Source organism: Myxine glutinosa, chromosome 13, assembly GCF_964187855.1.
Source record: "Myxine glutinosa chromosome 13, kmMyxGlut1.1, whole genome shotgun sequence".
NCBI classification, from domain to species: Eukaryota; Metazoa; Chordata; class Myxini; order Myxiniformes; family Myxinidae; genus Myxine; species Myxine glutinosa.
In genome coordinates this window covers 9,456,348-9,480,380 of record NC_136273.1, presented here as the reverse complement: position 1 = coordinate 9,480,380, position 24,033 = coordinate 9,456,348, and the positions used below count along the sequence as shown (strand labels likewise).

At 50.1% G+C, this 24,033-nt stretch overlaps 1 protein-coding gene across 12 annotated transcripts in view; it reads right to left on the bottom strand.

Moving 5' to 3' along the window:
- NEXN (nexilin F-actin binding protein) overlaps window positions 1–24,033 on the bottom strand; it is a 93,056-nt gene that overhangs the window by 39,588 nt on the left and 29,435 nt on the right. For all 12 annotated transcript variants that reach the window (XM_078767058.1, XM_068133731.2, XM_078767056.1 and 9 more), the window contains exons 4-5: window positions 8,157–8,226; window positions 3,282–3,430 (exon numbers count right to left, since the gene is read on the bottom strand). In XM_078767058.1, the coding sequence (XP_078623184.1) occupies window positions 3,282–3,430; window positions 8,157–8,226 (219 nt within the window). The remainder of the gene's footprint in view (window positions 1–3,281; window positions 3,431–8,156; window positions 8,227–24,033) is intronic.

Genomic DNA, 24,033 nt, shown 5'->3' with positions numbered 1-24,033 from the left:
AGGGGTTATTTGAGCAGGGGGAAGAGTGAGGCAGAAGGTTGAGGGAGATGAAGGTGAAAGTTGGAAGGGGGAAGAAGCGGGGAGGACGCTTTGAGGAGGAGGGGTGAGAGGGGAGTCTAGGAGGGGAGGGGTGTGGGGGGAGTTTAGGAGGGAAGGGGCAAGGGGGGAGATCTGAAAGGGATGGGTGATGGGGAAGATTTGGAGGGTAGGGGCAAGGGGGAAGATTTGAAAGAGATGGGTGATGGGGATGATTTGGAGGGGAGGGGCAAGGGGGTAGATTTAGAGGGGAGGGGTGATGGGGAAGTTTTGGAGGGGAGGGGTGATGGGGAAGTTTTGGAGGGAAGGGGTGATGGGGAAGATTTGGAGGGGAGGGGCAAGGGGGAAGATTTGAAAGGGATGGGTGATGGGGAAGATTTGGAGGGGAGGGGCAAGGGGGAATATTTGAAAGAGATGGGTGATGGGGAAGATTTGGAGGGGAGGGGCAAGGGGGTGGATTTGGAGGGGAAGGGTGATTGGCAAGTTTTGAAGGGGAGGGGTGATGGGGAAGTTTTTGAGGGAAGGGGTGATGGGGAAGTTTTGGAGGGAAGGGGTGATGGGGAAGATTTGGAGGGGAGGGGTGAGATTGGATTTTGAAAAATGTACGATTAATGGGAAACGAACATTTCTTGCAAAATGAGTTTCTTGAGACCTTCGAGTCAAAAATACGTTTGAGGACGCTGAAGGATGGGTGGAGTTCTGGAGAGTTTAGGGAATGTATGAAAGAGGCACTGTAACTGTAAGAGATGGAATTTTTTTTTGGAATGAATAGATTTGGTGAGCAAGTCGAAAGCATCCTTTTATAGAAGAAGAAGAAAAAGGTGTTATAGTATTTGACAGAATACAGTTCTTCAGGGGACAGTTGAAACATTTTTTAACGACGTGAACACGTGATCACGAACAACGTGGTCGAAGAACGAACGAACAAATAAGAATGAACAACGGATACGAACAGAGAAGGTAATTTGTTTTTTTTGTTTTTTTAGTTGAGATGAAAACAGAGACAGACCGAACGTGAAACGTGAAAAATAGAGACCGAAAGTAATTGCGAGCGCAATATTCATTGTTGTTCATTGTTGTTCTTTTCATTGTTGTTCTTTTTCTAATGCCGTCCAATCCTATCAAATGCCATTCCACCCCATTACCTGTCCTTGACGGTATACCCACGAGTTATACCTATTGTAATAGGTATGCTGTTAGAATGAGTATGACAAAAGGAAAGTTTATTTGCCTTTAATTTTCAGGTTTAGGATACGAGTACACCCGCAGACTCCGGGAGGGGCAGGAAGGGTCATTCCTCTTTGGGGTATATAGATTACAGTTGATCTATGGGCGGGTCTCAAGAACATTGGGTGTGAGATCATTTACCAAGTTTCTTGTGAAGAGATCGCCAAGTGGTTTAAGCATTGAAGCAACCACTCCATTCAAAACCGTTAAGGAACGGCTGGCTTGGCAAGCGCTAGCTAGCTGCTTGGTAAAAGAGCACAACCCGAGCTTCCTCCCTTTCAGTTTCGTATCAAACAGCAGGAGTGAGTTTCAAAAGTTAGCTATGAAAAATGCCATGGCAGTGGCAGAAAGGGCCATGTTATTAACCCAACATTTGTGGGTTATATAGAGTACAGTAGATCTTCGCTCAGTTCTGTAAGTAAAACTTACCTCACGGATGTCGGGATTCCTCCATATTTCTTCATTTAGTGTTATAAAGAGCATTAGCGACTGTTTAAAAAGCTAAGCATACGTGTTTGTGGTGTATAATATTTTTACTTCCTGTCGAAGCCGTTGCTCCCACCGAAATACCATTATAACTATAACATAAGCTATTTATACACATTATCACTGCAGGAAAAACGCCTTGGGGAAGTGGGACATTATTAGTATTAATATTGTTTTGTAATAACATTAACAATATGCGATTATCATTAATTTTGTTATTAAAAGCGTCTTTGGAAATAAGCCACGATAAATCTTCTTATTTGGACAAACGCCATAATAAAGCTAACTTAATACGGCTATACACCTCAACACGCAACCCATTGATGGCATTGGAGGGGAAAACCCGCTCAGGGGAGAAAACCCCCTTGTGGAGGGGGGCAAATTAATGCGCTACAACCTTCATTGTGTCCATGGACCTACAACCTACAACCACTTGGTCATCCGGTCAAGTTTGGTTGAGATTGGATAAGTAAGGACGGAATGTATTGGCGTCAAAAATTCATCAGACAGACGGACAGACACAAATGGCATATTTTAGTATGATCCCATGAATTCATATAATAGTCAGGTTCACTATGTTTTTTCGTTCAAAATCATGGTAGATTAGCAAACCTATACATTTTTGGAAACGTTATTACATGGAAAATCTGAAAATCAATGTTTACATTTGCCAATTCCGACCAATTCGATTCGACCAATTCGACCATTCGACCAATCGCTTCGATCGACCATTCGACCATTCGACCAATCGCTTCGATCGACCATTCGACCAATTCGATCGATTCGATTCGATTCGATTCATCGAATTCGATTCGATCGACCATTCGACCAATTCGATTTGCCAATCAATTTGACCGACCTTTGCTTGTGTGGAACGGACTGTGAAAACGATGCGGACTATATTGTCGGATACGACACCCAGGACAGTGATGACGAACTCTAAATGGCATATTCTGTAATCGTGTATGTTTGATGCCATTGACTGCCTGTGTATATTTTGTCAATGACTGCCTGTGTAGATGTGAAGTTATACTGACTGCATGTGTATGTATGATTTTGCTGACTGCCTGTGTATGTTTGGTGATATGAATTATTGTGACACATTTTGATGTTATTAACTGCCTGTACAAAATGATAACATGTATTTGATTATGCAACTTATCGCGAATATAAAGACTATTTTGCAATTCAAAACCTTTGATTCGTGTCTTACCATTCCCCATAGCACTAATTTGATACTTTCATTGGATTCCTTGTCCCTGAAAATATAGGTTTAGTGTATTTTAAAAAGTTTTTAGGGTAATTAGAGGCAGAAATAGAACAAAATATGTATTTTACAGTGGCCATTTTGAAAATCCAAAATGGCCGCCATACAGGTATCTCTCCAAATGTAAACATTGATTTTTAGTTTCCTTATGCTATAACCTTTCCAAAAATGTATAGGTTTGCTAATCTACCATGATTTTGAACGAAATATAATTTATTGACATAGTGAACCTGACTATAATGTAAATAAAAACAAATCTGCCAACCTGCAAAGCCTTCTTGGCAAGTTCTCTTTCAAGCAGAAGCCTTTCCGCCATGTCCCTCTCGATACGACGGCGGCGCTCCTCCTCGGCCCGTCTGCGTTCCTGCTCCTCCTTCTGCTTCGCCATTTCCTCAAACTTGCCTCGCACCTTTCCTGCAATACAGGTAACGACCACGAATATAATTCGCAATAAAGACATGGACGAGGCCAAGTTAAAAAAAAGAAAAGTAGACATTACCCACTAACACCAAGAGGTTAAAATTTGAATCCCATGTCCTTTGTCAATGTATCCTTTTTGTCATAATGTCCCTGCAATATGTGTGGGGTCCATCCTAAAACATTCCTTTTGAAGCTGCGCCAAAAACGAAAATGAGGTACTGACTGCTAAACGAATATAATTCATAAAATCGTCACATTGTGGCGGACACAAAAGCCCACTGGCGTGGTGACATCATTCCGCGCACCAAGTGGGTGGTGGCCACGCCCGAGGGGTAGGCGTGGCCTCATGGTATACACCGGGCGCCCAGCCCGGAGCGGTACAGTATTACAGTGTGCTCTTACAATAAAGACGTTTATATGTTACCGCTTGTCCGCTTCCTCCTTGCTCACAAGCAGCGCGCGTAACGCCGCGCTTTACTGGTGACCCTCGACGTTGGATCTGCCGTAGCGATCCTTCCGAACACGACGCCATTGCAATGGCCAACGACAAGGCAATGGCGATTAAACTTCCCGAATTTTGGGAGGCCCAGGCCGAAGTCTGGTTCCCACCCACCGGACGGCCACAAGTATGAGGCACTCAAGCGGCTACTCCTAGCCACGTTCGGCCTCATGGACGACGCACGGGCCGACCGCCTCCTGGATCTCCCCGAGCTCGGTGAGACGCGCCCGTCGGTCCGAATGGACCATATGCTGTCACTGTTGGGCGACGAAGCCCCCGGTTCGCTATTCCAGGCGCTTTTCCGGCGCCAACTTCCAGCGCAGGTTCGCCTCGCGTTGGCCGGGACCGAGCTAACGGAACCCCGAGCATTGGCAGCCGAGGCGGACAGGTACTTCGCCGCTTCGGACACGTGGGCGAGCGTCGGCATGGCCGTCACGGCCCTCGACGCTGATGTTCAGCAGCATGTTCCACAGCATCAGCTTCTACAGCATACGCAGCATGCTGATACGCACCTCGTGAACGCCGCCACGCCCCGCCCACCGCCGCGGCGAAAACCGCCACCGCGGGGAAACCTGCCAACTCCACCGGCCTGGCGGAGCCAGCCACACTCCTCCAGCTCCACCACCTGGTGCTGGTTCCACGCCAAGTTCGGCCACGAAGCTCGGCGGTGTCATCCGCCGTGCTCCTTCAACGGGTCGGGAAACGCCCGGGCCGGCGCTCAATAGTGGCGATGAGCGCCGGCCGTTCGAGCAGCCTGCTGTTCATAACGGACACCTTCTCCGGGCGCCGTTACCTGTGCGACACGGGAGCGCAGGTGAGTGTCATTCCCGCCGGCACGTCAGACAAGCACGCCGCGGGTGGGGGCCCCGCGCTGCTTGCCGCGAACGGGACGCCCATCCGTACGTATGGAAAACGCTGCCTCTCTCTGCGGTTTGGAGGGCAGGTTTTCCGATGGACGTTCGTCACCGCCGACGTGCCCATGGCACTGCTTGGCGCGGACTTCCTGTGCGCTAATGGGCTCCTGGTCGACGTCAAGCGAAGACGTCTTGTCCAGGCCGAGACGTTCAGCTCGCTCGCTTGTGCGTTGCCCAGCTCAACGAGCGGCTTGCCAAGCGGCTTGCCGAACGGTTCGCTTCCGGCCACGTTGGTCTGTACGCTTCCGGCAGCGGACGCATTCACCCGCCTCCTCGCCGGCTTCCCGGCCCTCACGCGGCCCACCTTCTCGGCGGGGGCCGTCAAGCACGGGGTGGCCCATCACATCCCCACCGTCGGGCCACCGGTCTACGCCCGGGCACGCCGCCTCGAGCCGACGAAGCTGGCGGTGGCAAAAGCGGCGTTCGCTACCCTGGAGCGACCCGGCATCGTTCGGCGCTCAGAGAGCGCTTGGGCGTCGCCGCTGCACATCGTGCCGAAGCCCGGCGGGGGATGGCGACCGTGCAGGGACTATCGCCGTCTCAATGACGCCACGACTCCCGACCGCTACCCCGTCCCCCACATTCAGGACTTTTCCGCCCGTTTGGCGGGCAGGTCCTTCTTCTCGAAGGTGGACCTCATACGCGGCTACCATCAGGTCCCCGTCAGGCCGGAGGACGTCCCGAAGACGGCGGTCATCACGCCATTCGGACTCTTCGAGTTCCTGCGCATGCCCTTCGGTCTGAAGAATGCGGCTCAGGCGTTCCAGCGACTGATGGACAGGGTCCTGCGCGACTTGGATTTTGTCTACGTCTACCTGGACGATATCCTCGTCGCCAGCGCGTCCCGCGAAGAGCACCTACGCCACCTCCGCACGCTCTTCGAACGCCTGGGCCAGCATGGCCTGATTGTGAACCCCGCAAAGTGCCGGTTCGGCGCCGCCACAATCGATTTTCTGGGGCACCGTGTCACCAGGCACGGAGCCGTCCCCCTGCCGGCCAAGGTGGAGGCGGTGAAGGGGTTTCCGCGCCCCCGCACGATCAGAGGGCTGCAGGAGTTCCTGGGCATGGTGAACTTTTACCATCGGTTCCTGCCCCGTATCGCCCAGCCCAGCTGCACGAAGCTCTCCGAGGTAAGCCGGGCAAAGGCGACGTTACCTGGACCGAGCAGATGGACACGGCGTTCACGGGCGCGAAGCTCGCCTTGGCTAACGCCACCATGCTCGCGCACCCGGCGCCCGATGCACCGATCGCCCTCACCACCGATGCCACGGACTACGCGGTGGGCGCGGTGCACGAGCAATGGGTGCGTGGAGCTTGGCAACCGCTGGCGTTCTTTAGCCGGCAGCTTCGCCCGCCCGAACGCCGTTACAGTATCTTCAACCGCGAGGTGCTCGGACTTCACTTGGCGGTCAGGCACTTCCGCCATCTGCTCGAGGGCCGTGCGTTCACTGCCTTCGTCGACCACAAGCCGCTGATCTTCGCGATGGGCAAGGTCACCGAGCCGTGGTCGGCCCGGCAGCAGCGTCACCTCTCGGCCGTGTCCGAGTACACGACGGACATCCAGCACGTCGCGGGGAATGACAACCCGGTGGCGGATTGCCTTTGCCGGGCCGTCGCCCACGCAGTCCACCTCGACATCGACTATGCCCGGATGGCAGCGGACCAGGCCGCTGACCCCGACGTCCAGGCCTTGCGGACCACCGTCACGGGCCTCCGCGTCACCGAGGTGCCGTTCGACGGCGCGGGCGCGGCCCTCTTGTGCGACGTCTCCCTCGGGCGTCCTCGCCCCATCGTGCCCGCGGGCTGGCAGAGCCAGGTGTTTGACACCATCCACGGCCTGTCCCACCCGGGCGCGAGGGCCTCCCAAAGGCTGATCGCCGACAAGTTCGTCTGGCATGGCCTCCGGAAGGCCGTCCGCGGCTGGGCCAGGACGTCCCTCGCGTGCCAGCGCGCCAAGGTGCACCGGCACACCCAGGCCCCGTTGGCCCCGGTCACGGTGCCGGAACGCCGGTTTGACCACGTCCACGTGGACCTGGTGGGACCTCTGCCCCCCTCGCAGGGTTTCACCTACGTCCTCACCATGGTGGACCGCACCACCCGGTGGCCGGAGGCCGTGCCCTTGGCGTCGACAACGGCGGCCGATGTCGCGCAGGCTTTCATCGCCACCTGGGTCGCCCGGTTCGGCGCCCCCTCAGACATCTCATCCGACCGCGGCCCCCAGTTCACCTCGGACCTCTGGGGGGCGGTTGCACAGGGGCTCGGGGTCCGGCTGCACCGAACCACGGCCTACCACCCCCAGGCTAACGGCCTGTGTGAGCGATTTCACCGCTCATTGAAGGCCGCGCTCCGGGCCACCCTCCGCGACGGCGGCTGGGTCGACAGGCTCCCCTGGGTCCTGCTGGGCCTCCGGACGGCGCCCAAGGAGGACCTGCGCGCATCCGCGGCGGAGTTGGTCTTCGGGCAACCGCTGCGGGTGCCGGGCGAGTTCCTCCCCGACTCCACGGCACCATGGTCCGCGGCACAGCAGCGCTCCGTTCTGCAAGAGACCGCCCAGAGGTTCGCCCCGGTGCCAACGGCATGCCACGGGCACCCACCGACGCACGTCGCCCCGGAGCTTCGCACGGCGGAGTACGTCTTCGTCCGCCACGATGCCCATCAGACACCACTGTGGCCCCCGTACGACGGGCCTTTCCGCGTGCTGGAGACCGGGCGAAGCACTTCACCCTGGACATCGGCGGTACTCCTGACCGCGTTTCGGTAGACCGCCTCAAGCCGGCCCACCTCGATGTGGACCATCCACCGCTAGTGGCCCGACCCCCACGTTGGGGCCGCCCTCCTGCGGGCGGACCCCCGGCACTGCCCAGCCCTGCCGCCACGCCGCCCCCCGGTCCTGCACCCATCCCAGGGGCAGCCAGGGGCATCCCACCTGGCATCCCTGCACCCCGGACACCGCCGATCGCCAGGGGGCGCTTCGGCCGGGTCATTCGTCTGCCCCGCAAACTGGCCTTCCAGGTGCGCGGGAATTCTGGGGGGCGCGTGTGGCGGACACAAAAGCCCACTGGCGTGGTGACATCATTCCGCGCACCAAGTGGGCGGTGGCCACGCCCGAGGGGTAGGCGTGGCCTCATGGTATACACCGGGCGCCCAGCCCGGAGCGGTAGCGGTACAGTGTTACAGTGTGCTCTTACAATAAAGACGTTTATATGTTACCGCTTGTCCGCTTCCTCCTTGCTCACAAGCAGCGCGCGTAACGCCGCGCTTTAACATGAACATTGATGGATTCAGAAAAAGTAAAAAACAAACTTGCCAGAAAACTTTGGAATGTAAGTCTTGCTTTGCGACTGTTCTTCTTCATCCGAAGCAAGTAATTCTTGAATCTGTGGGAAAAAACGTTATTTATTTCCACTATTTTCTGGGTTCTGGAATCGTAAACATCAGATCATCAATGCACGAAGCTAATGTTCCGGCACTTGATATATTGACATACGAGTATAAAGTGACAAATGGAAGTTCACTTTATTATGTCGAATGATTGTGACCGAAATGACGCCATTTTATATAAAGACACTGTATCTTGAGAAAATTTGAAAAAGAACTTCATTAATGTCAAAATTGTGTAAATGCTGGTCATGTGGCAGGAAATGTGCAAACAGCTCTGCCTCTTATTGAGGCAGTCTAAAACTAGAACGGCATTCAGTAGAGAGCATACCTCCACCTGGTTGGCCATATCACTCAATGGTGAAGAATCACTTTTTAAAAAATTCGACTCGCTGGATCCGGATCCGAATCTTCACCAAAATTTAATCGATTCTTCCTTGTCACACACACACAACCTGTCCAACAAGTTTCGTCCGAATCCATCCACAACTTTTTGAAATATCTTGTTCACAAACAAACAGACAGACAAACGGACAGACGGGGGTGAAAACATAACCTCCATCCACCTTTGGTGGCGGAGGTAACAAGTCCTCCCACACCAGTGCTATATCAATGCAGAAAGTAGCCCAGCAAACACATAACACCGTTGGCCCAACGTTGGGTCAACTTCAAAAAACATTGGGCAATCTAAAAAAAAACATTGGGCAATCATCAAAAAATAACATTGGGCAATCGTCAAAAAACAACATTGGGCCAACGTCAAAAACGTTGGGCCAACGTCAAAAACAACATTGGGCCAATGTCAAAAACAACATTGGGCCAACGTCAAAAACAACATTTGACCAACATAAAAAACAACATTGCTCAATTGTCAAAAAACAACATTGGGCCAAATTCAAAAAAACAACGTTGGACAATCGTCAAAAAACAACATTGAGCCAACTTCAAAAAACATCATTGGGCAATCCTCAAAAAACAACATTGGGCAATCATCAAAAAACAACATTGGGCAATCATCAAAAAACAACATTGGGCAATCGTCAAAAAACAACATTGGGCCAACGTCAAAAACAACGTTGGGCCAACGTCAAAAACAACGTTTCGCCAACATAAAAAACAACGTTGCTCAATTGTCAAAAAACAACATTGGGCCAACTTCAAAAAACAACGTTGGGCATTCGTCAAAAAACAACATTGTACCATCGTCAAAAAACTGGGTCAATATCACAAAACAACGTTGGGCAATCGTCAAAAAACAACATTGGGCAATCATCAAAAAACAACATTGGGCAATCATCAAAAAACAACATTGGGAAATCGTCAAAAAACATTGGGACAACGTCAAAAACAACGTTGGGCCAACGTCAAAAACAACGTTTGGCCAACATAAAAAACAACGTTGCTCAATTGTCAAAAACAACATTGGGCCAACTTCAAAAAACAACGTTGGGCAATCGTCAAAAAACAACATTGTACCATCGTCAAAAAACATTGGGTCAATATCACAAAACAACGTTGGGCAATCGTCAAAAAACAACATTGGGCAATCACCAAAAAACAACGTTGGGCCAACGTCAAAAACAATGTTTGGCCAACATAAAAAACAACGTTGCTCAATTGTCAAAAAACAACATTGGGCCAATGTCAACAAACAACATTGGGCAATCGTCAAAAAACAACATTGTGCCATCGCCAAAAAACATTGCGTCAACGTCAAAAAACAACGTTGGGCAATCGTCAAAACACAACGTTGGGCAATCATCAAAAAACGTTTCGCAATCGTCAAAAAAACAACGTTGCGCAATCGTCAAAAGACAACGCTGGGCAAACGTCAAAAAAAACATTGGTCCTTCATAAAAAAACAAGGTTGGGTCAACTTCAAAAAACGTTCGGCCAACATAAAAAAACAACATTGGGTCGACATTAAAAACACAATATTGGGAATTGTCAAAAAACAATGGGCAATCGTCAAAAAACAACATTGGGCCAACTTTGAAAAACATGTTGGGCCAACTTTTAAAAAAACATTGGATAAACTTTGAAAAAAACATTGGGACAACATAAAAAACACCATTGGGAAAACTTCAAAAAACAACGTTGGGGAAACATCAAAAAACAACGTTGGGCCAACGTCAAAAAACAACGTTGGGCCAACGTCAAAAAACACCATTGTTCCAACGTATTTTTGTCCCGGCAGGCCAACGGTGGGTCAACGTTGTAAGGAAGCGCTGGCCCAACGTTGGACTGACATTAGACAGACGTTATAATGAAGTGTTGGCCCAACATTGTTGTGTCAGCTGGGAGATTACCAGGGGCTGCGACACTCCGACTGGTGGCAGGTTGGCGGGCACGCTATTGTATTCAGGCTAAAATGAGGCCTTGCTCCTCCTGCTCTCTCCAATGTCTGTTCTCTTCAAACCATTCAAGAATGAATGAATGAATGATCGTTTTAAGGCCATTTTCCCCGCTAGAGCAGGGGTTAGCCTTGTGGGCCCCATGACAATCATGGTTCCCTGTTTGAGGCAATGTTTTTATGGCCGGATGCCCTTCCTGGCACCAACCCCTAGTTGCCTCTTACGATGCGCAGGGATACGGTGTACCTATTCTAAACCGGGGTATAATTTTTGAACCACCGCAGCTTTTAAATCCCCCCCCCCTCCCCTTCCCACGCCTCCTGCCCCCAAGCCCTCTCCCTCCCACACTTCTCGCTGCTCTCAAATGTTGTGGTTGTGTGCTTCCCCTTCTCTCCCCATCTTGTCTTCCGCTCCCTCTTTTTGTATATTTTGTTTGTCTGGTTGATTTGTTTGTGAAATAAATGTTAGCTCTTTCACGAGCCTCGATTCAGTACACAAAAAAAATATATATATATATATTGTAACGGATTTGAGAATCCTGTGTTTTTTTTGTAAATCTCACCCTTAGTAATGTAAGTAATTCTTGTAAATACCTCCGTTAAGTGTAAAGATCAAAGGTCGTCCGCTTAGTTAATCCATCGCATGCACGTAGAAAATCATATACCTTTCAATAGTTATTTCTTATTCCATGTAGTTTAAGGCTCTGTTCCCACTAGTTGACTCTGCATTGCACCGAATTGAAATAAGATAGGATCCCTCCGACGCCCCCATGGCATCTTCAAAATGCCAGTAACTTTGGATGGGGTTATTGGCATCACCATCGCCATTCGGATTGCCAACTGCATTCGTGACTCTATTACGCACGTGGTCAAGCCTCGGAGAAGAAGGAGGAGGAGCTACATTACGGGCGTGGCCCGCCCCTCATCATCAGACGGTGGAGCCAAGAAAGCCCTTGCCGACCAACCAAGGATGAGTTGGTATGGCTCAAGAGGGTGGGGTTATAAAACCCATTGGATCAGCCCCCACCAAGAGATGCGTCAAAGAGGAGAGTTGAGTGAGCAGCAGCAGATGAGTGAGCATTCCACTGGAGTCCACCGCAGCTTTGAACCAACCGGAACTGAACCAACTGGAGCTGAACCAACCGCTGTTTTGACCACCGCAGCTTTGAGCGTCGACAGCGGTTTCGGTCGCTGCTACAAAGCGACGCCGCCGTGCGAACACGCCTGAGGAGGGGCGGCGGCTGCTCACTCCCGGCCCGACCGTTCTCCTGCTCCAGCTGAACCTTCCTCCCCCTTCCTGCCATTCCTGTCATCATCCCCGTGTAAGTCTGACTGTCGTCTGTTTTGTGTGTCTTGTCCTGGGGTATATGTAAGTTTGTATAGGTAAGCTCATGTTGCAGTGTGTCTTCTTCTTCTGTAAATTCTTTTTGTTTCTTTCCTCCTCCTTGGTTTCTTTTGACTTGTACATAATTAGTTAGTAATAAATCCTGTTCTTCCTACCTTGCCTTCTTTCCTTTACATCCGTTTCGTTTTAGTGATTTCCCCATTGGATACCTGTGGCACGATTTGGCCAACGTTTAGAATCGGGTCTAGTTTCTGCTAATGGTTCGTGCTGTGGCTGCTATTCCGCTCGGCAATTAACATCTTGTCCGCGGTCGCGAACCGGGTTGCTCACCTGCCTCTGAGGAGGGAGCTGGGCAGCTTCAGGACTCACGTCGGTCAGTCATCGACAAGGGGATTAATTCCCCCTTTGGTAAGGGAAAAAGGGCCGACGGTGAGACCCGCAACAATTGGTGTCAGGAGCGAGATTCGGACCTGAAGTGCGCTTAGCGCACTCAAAATTACGAGTGGCCCAAGATTTTATTTTATAACCACTAAATTTTAAAGTCGTGCCATGGATAGTCAAGGCGATCGGGTGCCGGTGGGTGAGTTAGAAGGGGGCGGGGGGTAGAGTCGACCCAGGACCCCAGGGAAATGTATATGGGGGAGAGAGAGGAGGAGAGCAATGGTGATGTGGTTGCGGGGGTATCAGGTGCACAAAATGGCGGCGCTTCACACGTGGTCGCGGCAGCCGAGCCCGAGATGCCGGAGTACATGAGAGTATTTATGATGCAAATAATGGCCAAATTAGACACCCAAAAAGAAGAGACGAGGGCTCAGGGTGAGCAATTGGGAGGCCAAATGGGGGCAATGAGGGACGAAGCAAGGGGTACTAGTGCCCAAATTGGGGAATTGAGGAATGACATGGGAAACCAAATTGTAGGATTGGAAAACAGAATGGGGGAGCGATTAGAAAACCAAATCGGGGGATTGAGAGATGGGTTAAGTAATATGGGAAATCAAATCGGGGGGCTAGAAGCCAAATTTGAGGGTTTAGACAGTAAATTTGAGGGTTTAGACAACAAATTTGAGGGGTTAGACAACGGGATGAAAGGGGTGAAGAATGGGTTAACGGGGTTAGAAAACACAATGGAAGGCAAATTGAGCGAAATAGGGGAGCAATCCGCCCGGGAAATTAAACAAATGGGAGATCAGATAGAGGAGGTGAAAATCGGGTTGGAAACTAAATTGGATGCCCAGAGGAATGATTTGGAACAGATGAGGGCAGCATCTACCAAAGAGATGGGAGAAATGGGGGAGGAGATCAGACGAGGTGTGGGCGAGGAGTTCGCGGGGGTACGCGGGGAGGTAAAGCGAGGTGAGGAGCGTATCGAGAAAGAGGTGAGAAATAGTACGGCTAGGTTACAGGGGGGAATAAAGGATCTGACGAGGGGAGTAGAGCAGCTGACGGTGGGACAAAAGGAGTTAGGGGAGCAAGTGGAGAAGAACACTGCGATAATCGGGGGGTTAAATGCGACGCAGAAAGAAATAAAAAAGGAACTGGTAGCGACGAAGAGGGAATGTCAGATGGTACATGAGGGGTTGACAAAAAGGTTGGACGAGGTGACAGAGGCAATGGAGGCGAAAGAACGGGAGGTGAGGACGCACATAGAAACGATCAAGGTGGCCTTAGAGGAAGAAATTGCGGGGGCACACCTGGAAATGAAAGAGGTGAAGCAAAAATTAGAGGAAGTGGAAGAGGGGGTGAGTGAAATTAAGAAGAGATGGGGGGAAACTAAGAGAGAGATAAAGGAGGAGGTGATGGAATTGGTGCAAGGTCTGTGCTCAAATCGTGATGATGTGCTTCCTGACCAAATAAAGAGTTTGCAGGTGGCGGAGGAGGAGCGAAGACGAGGTGCCGAGGTGAGTGGCGATATACTCGGAAATGTATATAGTGCGAGGGGAGATTCAGTGGGCTTGGGTGTTGGTGTAGACCCGGGTGTTTGTGAGGGACCAATGGTGAGGTGTGCGACAGGTACAGAGTGTGAAGGAGGAGGTGTGCGAGGATGTCCGACTATGGGGTGTGTGAGGAAAAAGTGCGCGCCGAGGAGTGAGTGTGCTGTCGAGAGTGAGTTGGTCGTGGCGCAGGTGCGAGAGGGCACGTGGAAGCGCGGGATGGGGAGTGTTACAGAGGATGTAACGGAAGAGTGCACACCTGTGGTGAGTGTTACGGAGGGTGTAACGGGAGAGTGTGCGCAAGAGGATGCACGAGAAAGGTGTGTAACAGGGGAGTGCATGATTACAGAGTGCGCTGTCGAGAGTAAGGGTGAATGCACGACTGAGTGTGGTGGTGAGAGTAGTGAGAGTGACACGGAGCACGAGTTGGTTGTGGCAGGTGAGAGAGAATGTACACCTGGAATGAAAGGATGCACATAGTAAGGGAAACATATGAAAATCTGTTAACTAAATTGTTACCAAAAAATTTCTTCACCAATATGTTTGTAAAGGTGTGTAATAACATGTGTTAAAATGTTGAAGGTCAACTCCCGTGGGAAACCCAGAAAAAAAGCTGTTGAATTCGGGTACCGAAAAATTCTTTTCGAGAATTTTTATTTTTTTAAATCGGCCCTTAAGTAACTTATGAGGGGTCAAATAAGGGTTTTTCATGATTCTGAGTTGATTGTTAACATTTATATTTCACCACAGACACTCCTTTGTGGAAAAATAATTTCTAAATATATCTCATTTTCTACTTTGCAGGACATGGAGTCTAGCAATATGGATGAAGACGTTACTCCACCTGTGCATCATTAGCATCAGCCGTGCACGCTCGGATACACCAGCTGAAAGGCTCATACAGGCAACTCCAAAGGGATACTCAACTTTATTGAAACAAGCAGAAACTGTCGAAAATGTTACTGTTGTGGAACGTATGAAGGAGGCTCAAAAGGAAGGAAAACTGAGGTACCACCAGAAGTGTAAAAATGATCTGTACAACAACTTTGTTGCAACCACCAAGAAGTCAGCTCAAGCATCAAAGGCAGAGAAAGAGTCATCAAAGTTGAAGAGAAGACGCACTACTTGTGAGTTCAGTTCATCAACTGGCTGCAGTTCTAGAAGATCACAGTCAGTTGACCTCCTGTATAAGGATGTATGCATTCTTTGCAACCAACCAGCCCAGCTCTACAAAAATAATCCAGCACAAGCGAGAAAGAAATACAGAGTGCCAGATAATTTGACTGCAGATACACTGAAGGCAAGCTTGCTGAAGACAGCACGGAGTCGCGGGGATGACTGGGGCACTGAAGTCACTGGACGCCTGGAAGGGATCAACGACTTGGTAGCAGAAGAAACACTGTACCATTTGCGATGCAAACTCATGTTTGCGAGAGGTGACAGTTTGTCCAAGACTGATGAGGAAGGAAAAAGGAAGAGAGGACAGAGGAGTATTGATGAGGAGCGAGAGGCAGTTTTTATTGAATTCTGCGAATGGTTAGACTCAGAATTACAGCATGGGGTAATGAACATGGACCAAGTCCATGAAAAGCTGCAGGAGTTTGATCAGTCACCAGAGAAGAGCCTTTCTTATTCAAAGCATTGGCTAAAGATAAAACTTCTAGAGAAATACGAAGACACCTTGTATTTCACAACACAGGAAAGAAGGGCAGATGTACTCTGTCTCAAAGATGGCAGCGACAATATTCTGCGAGGGCATCATGCTAATCTTGACCATGGAGATGAGAAGACTCAGATCATAAAGACGGCACTCAAGTTCATATCCAATGATATTGCCTTGATTGATTTAGGTCCAAAGTCATACCCCACCACACACAGTATGACTGACATCGATAGTCAGCTGACACTTGTTCCTGCAAGCCTTCAGATGTTCTTGAGACCGATTGTCAAGACAGACGAAAGAGTTGCCGTTTGGGGGCAGAATTTTATTAAGGCCTGTCGACCTCGGTCTGGAGTATTGCCACACCAAATGGGGCTTGCCATACAACTTGATCATAGATTTGGGTCAAAATGGATGCTCAACAAGTTCCACCGGCTGGGATACACTGAGTCTTACACGGAGACACAAAACTACAAATACTGCTTCCTTAATAGTAGGAGTGGAGATGATGTTCCAGATACTTCTGGCACTCTTGACACCATTGTGGAGGAAACCGATGAACAGATCAATGATGAGGTTGCGGTTGATGCTGCGCTTGAGGATCAATCAGTGATGACAGCCAAAGTGCCAGCCAGTGAAAGTGAATTGTCAAGTAATGATCAGGTGGTCTTTATGGAGGTTGGGGAAACAAACAATGCAGTCACTCAGTTTGTTGGAGACAATATAGATTTAAACATTGTCTCTATTCACGGAAACACTCCCTTTCACTCAATGGGTTAGATCGAAGTCACCTCTCCGGCACCACCGTTGCCAGATCCACAGACAACAGCAGCTTTCCCCCGGGTGAAGTTGAAGGCACTCGACAAAGCTAAGATGCTGAGAGGAACTGAAGTAAAGATTATTCCATTTACGAACAGGAAACAGATAGGAACGAACGCGATCATGTTTCTCCCCCTCGCTGAGCTTTCCTCCTCCCTGGCTCATGATCAGCCACTCCTCACTCCAGGTGACACACTCTGGGCAGCGGGGTGGGTGATCAAAGCCAACGATCCTGAGTTCCCACACTCCAACTGGAATGGCTGGATGAAGAGAATCCATGCTAATGATGCAAAGCAGAGCACACAGATCGAGTTCCTCCCAGTTATTGAAGGAGACCCTAATGACCTCAACACCATCTTCACCACTCTGAAAGAGTGCATACGGCGCGCTGGGGTCGCTATAGTGACCTTTGATCTTCCGATTTGGCTGAAGGCTGTGAATATAATAAAGCAGGCAAATCTACCCGTCATTCCAAGGTTGGGTGGTTTTCACCTGCTGAAGTCTTATCTTGGATCAATGGGTAACATCATGGAAGATTCTGGACTACTAGATGTGATCCAGTTGATCTATCCTGGAAGTACGACAGCCAACCACATCATGGATGGAGGATGTTTTGACAAGGCAATCCGTGTTCACCTCCTCATCGATGCAGCCATCTATCAACACATCATGAAACTTGCCTTCACTGAGGAGGAGCGTGGTGACATGAAGACCTCCATGGAGAAGGTGGCTGATGGGAAGATGGGAGCCAGACACTCAGACCCAGTAGTGCCAGTGTTTGAGCAAAGGTTTGAAGAAACCTTCAAACGACTCGCAAAAGGAGGAAGAACACCTGCACTCTGGGTGGAGTACCACCACATGGTAGATGTGATCAAGGTCTTTATCAGAACCGAGCGACTTGCAGACCACAATGGGCATCTGTCCTGCATTGTTACCAAGATGCTTCACATCTTTGCCGCTGCAGGCCATCATCATTATGCCAAGGGCGCACGGCTGATGCTAATGATGCACAGGTGGAGTAACGTCTTCATCCATATTGCTAGACTCCATGTCCTGCAAAGTAGAAAATGAGATATATTTAGAAATTATTTTTCCACAAAGGAGTGTCTGTGGTGAAATATAAATGTTAACAATCAACTCAGAATCATGAAAAACCCTTATTTGACCCCTCATAAGTTACTTAAGGGCCGATTAAAAAAAATAAAAATTCTCGAAAATAATTTTTCGGTACCCGAATTCAACAGCTTTTTTTCTGGGTTTCCCACGGGAGTTGACCTTCAACATTTTAACACATGTTATTACACACCTTTACAAACATATTGGTGAAGAAATTTTTCGGTAACAATTTAGTTAACAGATTTGTGAAATATCTCATAAAATGCCCTTACTAACACCTGGAATGGTCGAGCGCGTGTGGAAATGCACACTTGAGTTGGTAGTGAAGCACGTGATTGGGTGTGCAGATGAGTGCACACCCGTGGTTGTCACAGAGGATGTGACCGAGGAGTGGGCACGAAGAGGTGTGTTGATGAGGTGTACGAACGACGAGTGTGTGCCAAGGTGTGCGGTGGTCAGGTGTGTGACGAAGTCTGTGAGCGTAATGAGTGTACCTGGGGGGTGTGTAAGAGAAAGTGCAATGACAGAGTGTATGGAGACACCTGGATGTGTGAATAAGGGACGGAACGCGGGGTGTGAGCATGCAAGTGAAGCATCGACGCTAAACGGGATAGCGGTTAGGTCGACTTTTAGCCGAAGCGAGCCCTCGGTTCGTGCCGGGCTTTGTGTGCAGCGAGAACCAGCGGGGATCGTAACCACGGCGGTTTCGAAAGAACCGCCGTGCGGGATCCACGCCGGGCCTCGCTCTGAACGGTCACGTCCGTGCGCCGCTAAGCGTAGTGGGCGGCCCGGTAGGAAGGGTCGGCACGGCGACCCCTTTTGGTTGAGGCGTTACGGCAGGGAGAGATCGGGCCATCGGACGGCTCCGTGCCGAGATGGTGCGTGGAATCTCGGCCTGAGTAAGCCCCCTTCCCTGCACCGAATGCCGGACGAATCCAACCGCCGGCAACAAACCACCCGCATTCATTGCTCGGCTCCGCGAAGCCGGGCTTTGAAAATGTAAAGACGCACCGAGGCTCAAGTTAAAGGACATTTGGTAGGGATAGGAAATTTGTGATTGGCAAAATTTGATTGGCAGATTGATGATTGGTAGAATGATTGGCAGTGATTGGCAAATTTTGATTGGTTGGAATTTGATGGCGAAATTGGTAGTGAGAGATGTCCGATGTGGAGGGATGGCAAATCCACCATCCCTCACAATGGGGCACATGAGCTATAGGTTTATGGGGTTTATGGCAGTGAAAACTAGCCCGGGAGGGTTAGGATAAAATGATAGGGATCTAGAGAAGATGACCATAGGTAACGGTAGAGGTAAGTAGCGACATTGGACAGGTAGTCGGGGACATAGAGAGGTTAGAATGGTTGTTAATGACGTGGGATGTGCTTAGTTTAAAGGGAAGACGGGGAGCACCAAGTTAGAAGGAAACCAGGTAGATCAGATGATGCCGTGTGTTTGAGAATCGAAAGTGTATTAAGCAGCATATGAGGAATAATTGTGATTGTGGATTGTATTGAGCGTGGAAGTGTATGGAGCAGTGCATGAGGAACAATTGTGGTTGTGCATTGTATTGAGTGATTGAAGGAGCCTGGGAGGAAGGAGGGTGCAGGTGGCACCAGGTGTGATTGCACAGGTGTGCAAGTGAACAGGTGTACGGAGCAGTGTATGACTGAGTAATGATGATTGTGTGTTGTGTTGAGCAAATGAACCTGGAGGAAGGAGGGTGCAGGAGGCACCAGGTGTGATTGCACAGGTGTGCCAATACAGGTGAGCATGGTTGAATGAAATAAATGGTATGGAATATATGGAGTATGGAATGGATGGTATGGAGTGAGTATGGTGGAAAATGTGGAGTGGAGTGGATGGTGCGAAGGGAGTGTATGGGGAGGATGGACCCCATCACGAATACCCGGGGAGGGTAGTGTAAGAGTTAGGTAGAGGGAGTAGGTAAATTGTGGTTGGATATTGGCATCTGTGGTGCGTGTGGAAGAATGGTGTTTGGATGGGTACATTAGTGTCGTGGAAATGGCTGGGCGTGTGGCCTGTTAGTGTGTGTAGTTAAATGGGCACTCCACCACTGTTAGGATGTCGGCCAGGTGAGGCTGCAGGTGGGCTCTGGGAGCCGGTAGAGTTGTGGATGGGGCCCGAGGATCCAGAGGACGGACCCGGGTAGCCCAGTGCCAGAGAGGGCACCGAGTGGGGAGAGCGCCAGAGGGCCTTCCCCAGGTAGATAGGTTAGGGTAAGGAGCAGGTAAGCTCGGAGGCAACTGCAGTGGTGGAGGTGTGCAGGTGGGTAGACCTGCTGGGAGAGCCACACGACCCAGTCCTGAAATTGTGCAAAGGCACAGGGAGTTGAATCGGGGGAGTGAGACCCCAAATTGAGGAAGCACCACAGTTTGGTCAATGGGAATTTGGTTCTTAAAACCGCATAGAGTAAGATGGCCAATGGATTGGCAGGGAAAGACCCCGGGTAGTGTAAAGTGCGTTAAAGTCATTTAGAAGGTAGATAGGATTGAAATCTCCTCGCACCATCTACATCCACTCACCTGGGGTGACGAAACTCCACACCATGCCATGTTTTTATTATTTTGGTGCAAATGTTTGGATTGTGAGACGCATCATGACGTGGGTGTGACATTGTGTTGTTGTTCCATCTCTCCCTCCTTATGAGGATTGATGATGAATTGGTGATGGCAAATTTAGACAATGGGATTGTGACGAATTTGGTATTAGGGGAAATATGAGGAAGACGAGACAGTAGTGACGGATTTGTAAAGGTGTAGATTTTTTGTACATACGGGGGTAAGGGGCAAGGGTAGAACAGGTGACGGGTGGGGTGACGTACGATAGGGACGAGCTTTTCTCCGCTCGGTCTCCAGGCGCACCTCACCTTGCATTGCCTTTATTGATGTGTACCCTTGTGACCTTACCCCTCGCTCACCTATCTTCCTTCCCCAACCTGAGGATCGTGCTCTCTGGGCACTAAGGGGAGCATGTGGGGGGCCGCGTCGGTGTGCCCGAATTCCCACAACCAGCTGCCTGCATCGATGCACCACTTATGGACCACATGTCTGTGGCGGAGCACCACTCATGGACCCCATGGGTTGGGGCATGGCCCCTCTGCTGGAACCGGCCAGGCTGGCCAGAGGAAGATCTTGCTTGCGGACTTCGGTAACGTGGCACCTATGCCATACAGGTGAACCACCCATAGTTGGCCCCTGTGGGCCATAAATAAAAAGTGGACATGTTTTGTGCTTTTTATTATGTCCAAATAGGCCGCCAGCAAGAAGATGAAGTTGACAACATCAGGAAGAACAATGGCCAGCAGAGGGAGCTGAAGAGCAAGACCACCAGCAGGGTTTGTTTTGTTTTTATTATGAACTGTGGTGACTGTGCACTGACTGGTGCGTTTATGGTGCTTTATGGGGCTTTATGGTGCTCTTTGTTGGTGCTGGTGCATCGATGCAGCACAGGCTGCCCCCCCCCCCCAAAGAACAATCACAGGTCCTGGGTTGCGTTTTGTAAATACAATCAGCGTCACTTGTAAATAATGCTCCCCACCGTTCATGTTTAGTTTGAAAACAATTCCGCAATTCGGTTATCCTGTGGGCGTGAATCTGTTAGATAGGGTGCAATGCAGCAGGGGGACATACTTATTTGTGTTTTAAAACTGTCGCACTCAGGGTCAGGTTAATTGTAGAGGGAACTACACCTACGTGCCACACTAAGTTAAAGTTTTATAGGCCCGGGACGTGCCTGGAGGATGAGGGTGCAGTGTAACGGATTTGAGAATCCTGTGTTTTTTTTGTAAATCTCACCCTTAGTAATGTAAGTAATTCTTGTAAATACCTCCGTTAAGTGTAAAGATCAAAGGTCGTCCCCTTAGTTAATCCATCGCATGCACGTAGAAAATCATATACCTTTCAATAGTTATTTCTTATTCTATGTAGTTTAAGGCTCTGTTCCCACTAGTTGACTCTGCATTGCACCGAATTGAAATAAGATAGGATCCCTCCGACGCCCCCATGGCATCTTCAAAATGCCAGTAACTTTGGATGGGGTTATTGGCATCACCATCGCCATTCGGATTGCCAACTGCATTCGCGACTCTATTACGCACGTGGTCAAGCCTCGGAGAAGAAGGGGGAGGAGCTACATTACGGGCGTGGCCCGCCCCTCATCATCAGAGGGTGGAGCCAGGAAAGCCCTTGCCGACCAACCAAGGATGAGTTGGTATGGCTCAAGAGGGTGGGGTTATAAAACCCATTGGATCAGCCCCCACCAAGAGATGCGTCAAAGAGGAGAGTTGAGTGAGCAGCAGCAGATGAGTGAGCATTCCACCGGAGTCCACCGCAGCTTTGAACCAACCGGAGCTGAACCAACCGGAGCTGAACCAACCGCTGTTTTGACCACCGCAGCTTTGAGCGTCGACAGCGGTTTCGGCCGCTGCTACAAAGCGACGCCGCCGTGCGAACACGCCTGAGGAGGGGCGGCGGCTGCTCACTCCCGGCCCGACCGTTCTCCTGCTCCAGCTGAACCTTCCTCCCCCTTCCTGCCATTCCTGTCAACATCCCCGTGTAAGTCTGACTGTCGTCTGTTTTGTGTGTCTTGTCCTGGGGTATATGTAAGTTTGTATAGGTAAGCTCGTGTTGCAGTGTGTCTTCTTCTTCTGTAAATTCTTTTTGTTTCTTTCCTCCTCCTTGGTTTCTTTTGACTTGTACATAATTAGTTAGTAATAAATCCTGTTCTTCCTACCTTGCCTTCTTTCCTTTACATCCGTTTCGTTTTAGTGATTTCCCCATTGGATACCTGTGGCACGATTTGGCCAACGTTTAGAATCGGGTCTAGTTTCTGCTAATGGTTCGTGCCGTGGCTGCTATTCCGCTCGGCAATTAACATCTTGTCCGCGGTCGCGAACCGGGTTGCTCACCTGCCTCTGAGGAGGGAGCTGGGCAGCTTCAGGACTCACGTCGGTCAGTCATCGACAAGGGGATTAATCCCCCCTTTGGTAAGGGAAAAAGGGCCGACGGTGAGATCCGCAACAATTGGTGTCAGGAGCGAGATTCGGACCTGAGGTGCGCTTGGCGCACTCAAAATTACGAGTGGCCCAAGATTTTATTTTATAACCACTAAATTTTAAAGTCGTGCCATGGATAGTCAAGGCGATCGGGTGCCGGTGGGTGAGTTAGAAGGGGGCGGGTGGTAGAGTCGACCCAGGACCCCAGGGAAATGTATATGGGGGAGAGAGAGGAGGAGAGCAATGGTGATGTGGTTGCGGGGGTATCAGGTGCACAAAATGGCGGCACTTCACACGTGGTCGCGGCAGCCGAGCCCGAGATGCCGGAGTACATGAGAGTATTTATGATGCAAATAATGGCCAAATTAGACACCCAAAAAGAAGAGACGAGGGCTCAAGGTGAGCAATTGGGAGGCCAAATGGGGGCAATGAGGGACGAAGCAAGGGGTACTAGTGCCCAAATTGGGGAATTGAGGAATGACATGGGAAACCAAATTGTAGGATTGGAAAACAGAATGGGGGAGCGATTAGAAAACCAAATCGGGGGATTGAGAGATGGGTTAAGTAATATGGGAAATCAAATCGGGGGGCTAGAAGCCAAATTTGAGGGTTTAGACAGTAAATTTGAGGGTTTAGACAACAAATTTGAGGGGTTAGACAACGGGATGAAAGGGGTGAAGAATGGGTTAACGGGGTTAGAAAACACAATGGAAGGCAAATTGAGGGAAATAGGGGAGCAATCCGCCCGGGAAATTAAACAAATGGGAGATCAGATAGAGGAGGTGAAAATCGGGTTGGAAACTAAATTGGATGCCCAGAGGAATGATTTGGAACAGATGAGGGCAGCATCTACCAAAGAGATGGGAGAAATGGGGGAGGAGATCAGACGAGGTGTGGGCGAGGAGTTCGCGAGGGTACGCGAGGAGGTAAAGCGAGGTGAGGAGCGTATCGAGAAAGAGGTGAGAAATAGTACGGCTAGGTTACAGGGGGGAATAGAGGATCTGACGAGGGGAGTAGAGCAGCTGACGGTGGGACAAAAGGAGTTAGGGGAGCAAGTGGAGAAGAACACTGCGATAATCGGGGGGTTAAATGCGACGCAGAAAGAAATAAAAAAGGAACTGGTAGCGACGAAGAGGGAATGTCAGATGGTACATGAGGGGTTGACAAAAAGGTTGGACGAGGTGACAGAGGCAATGGAGGCGAAAGAACGGGAGGTGAGGACGCACATAGAAACGATCAAGGTGGCCTTAGAGGAAGAAATTGAGGGGGCGCACCTGGAAATGAAAGAGGTGAAGCAAAAATTAGAGGAAGTAGAAGAGGGGGTGAGTGAAATTAAGAAGAGATGGGGGGAAACTAAGAGAGAGATAAAGGAGGAGGTGATGGAATTGGTGCAAGGTCTGTGCTCAAATCGTGATGATGTGCTTCCTGACCAAATAAAGAGTTTGCAGGTGGCGGAGGAGGAGCGAAGACGAGGTGCCGAGGTGAGTGGCGATATACTCGGAAATGTATATGGTGCGAGGGGAGATTCAGTGGGCTTGGGTGTTGGTGTAGACCCGGGTGTTCGTGA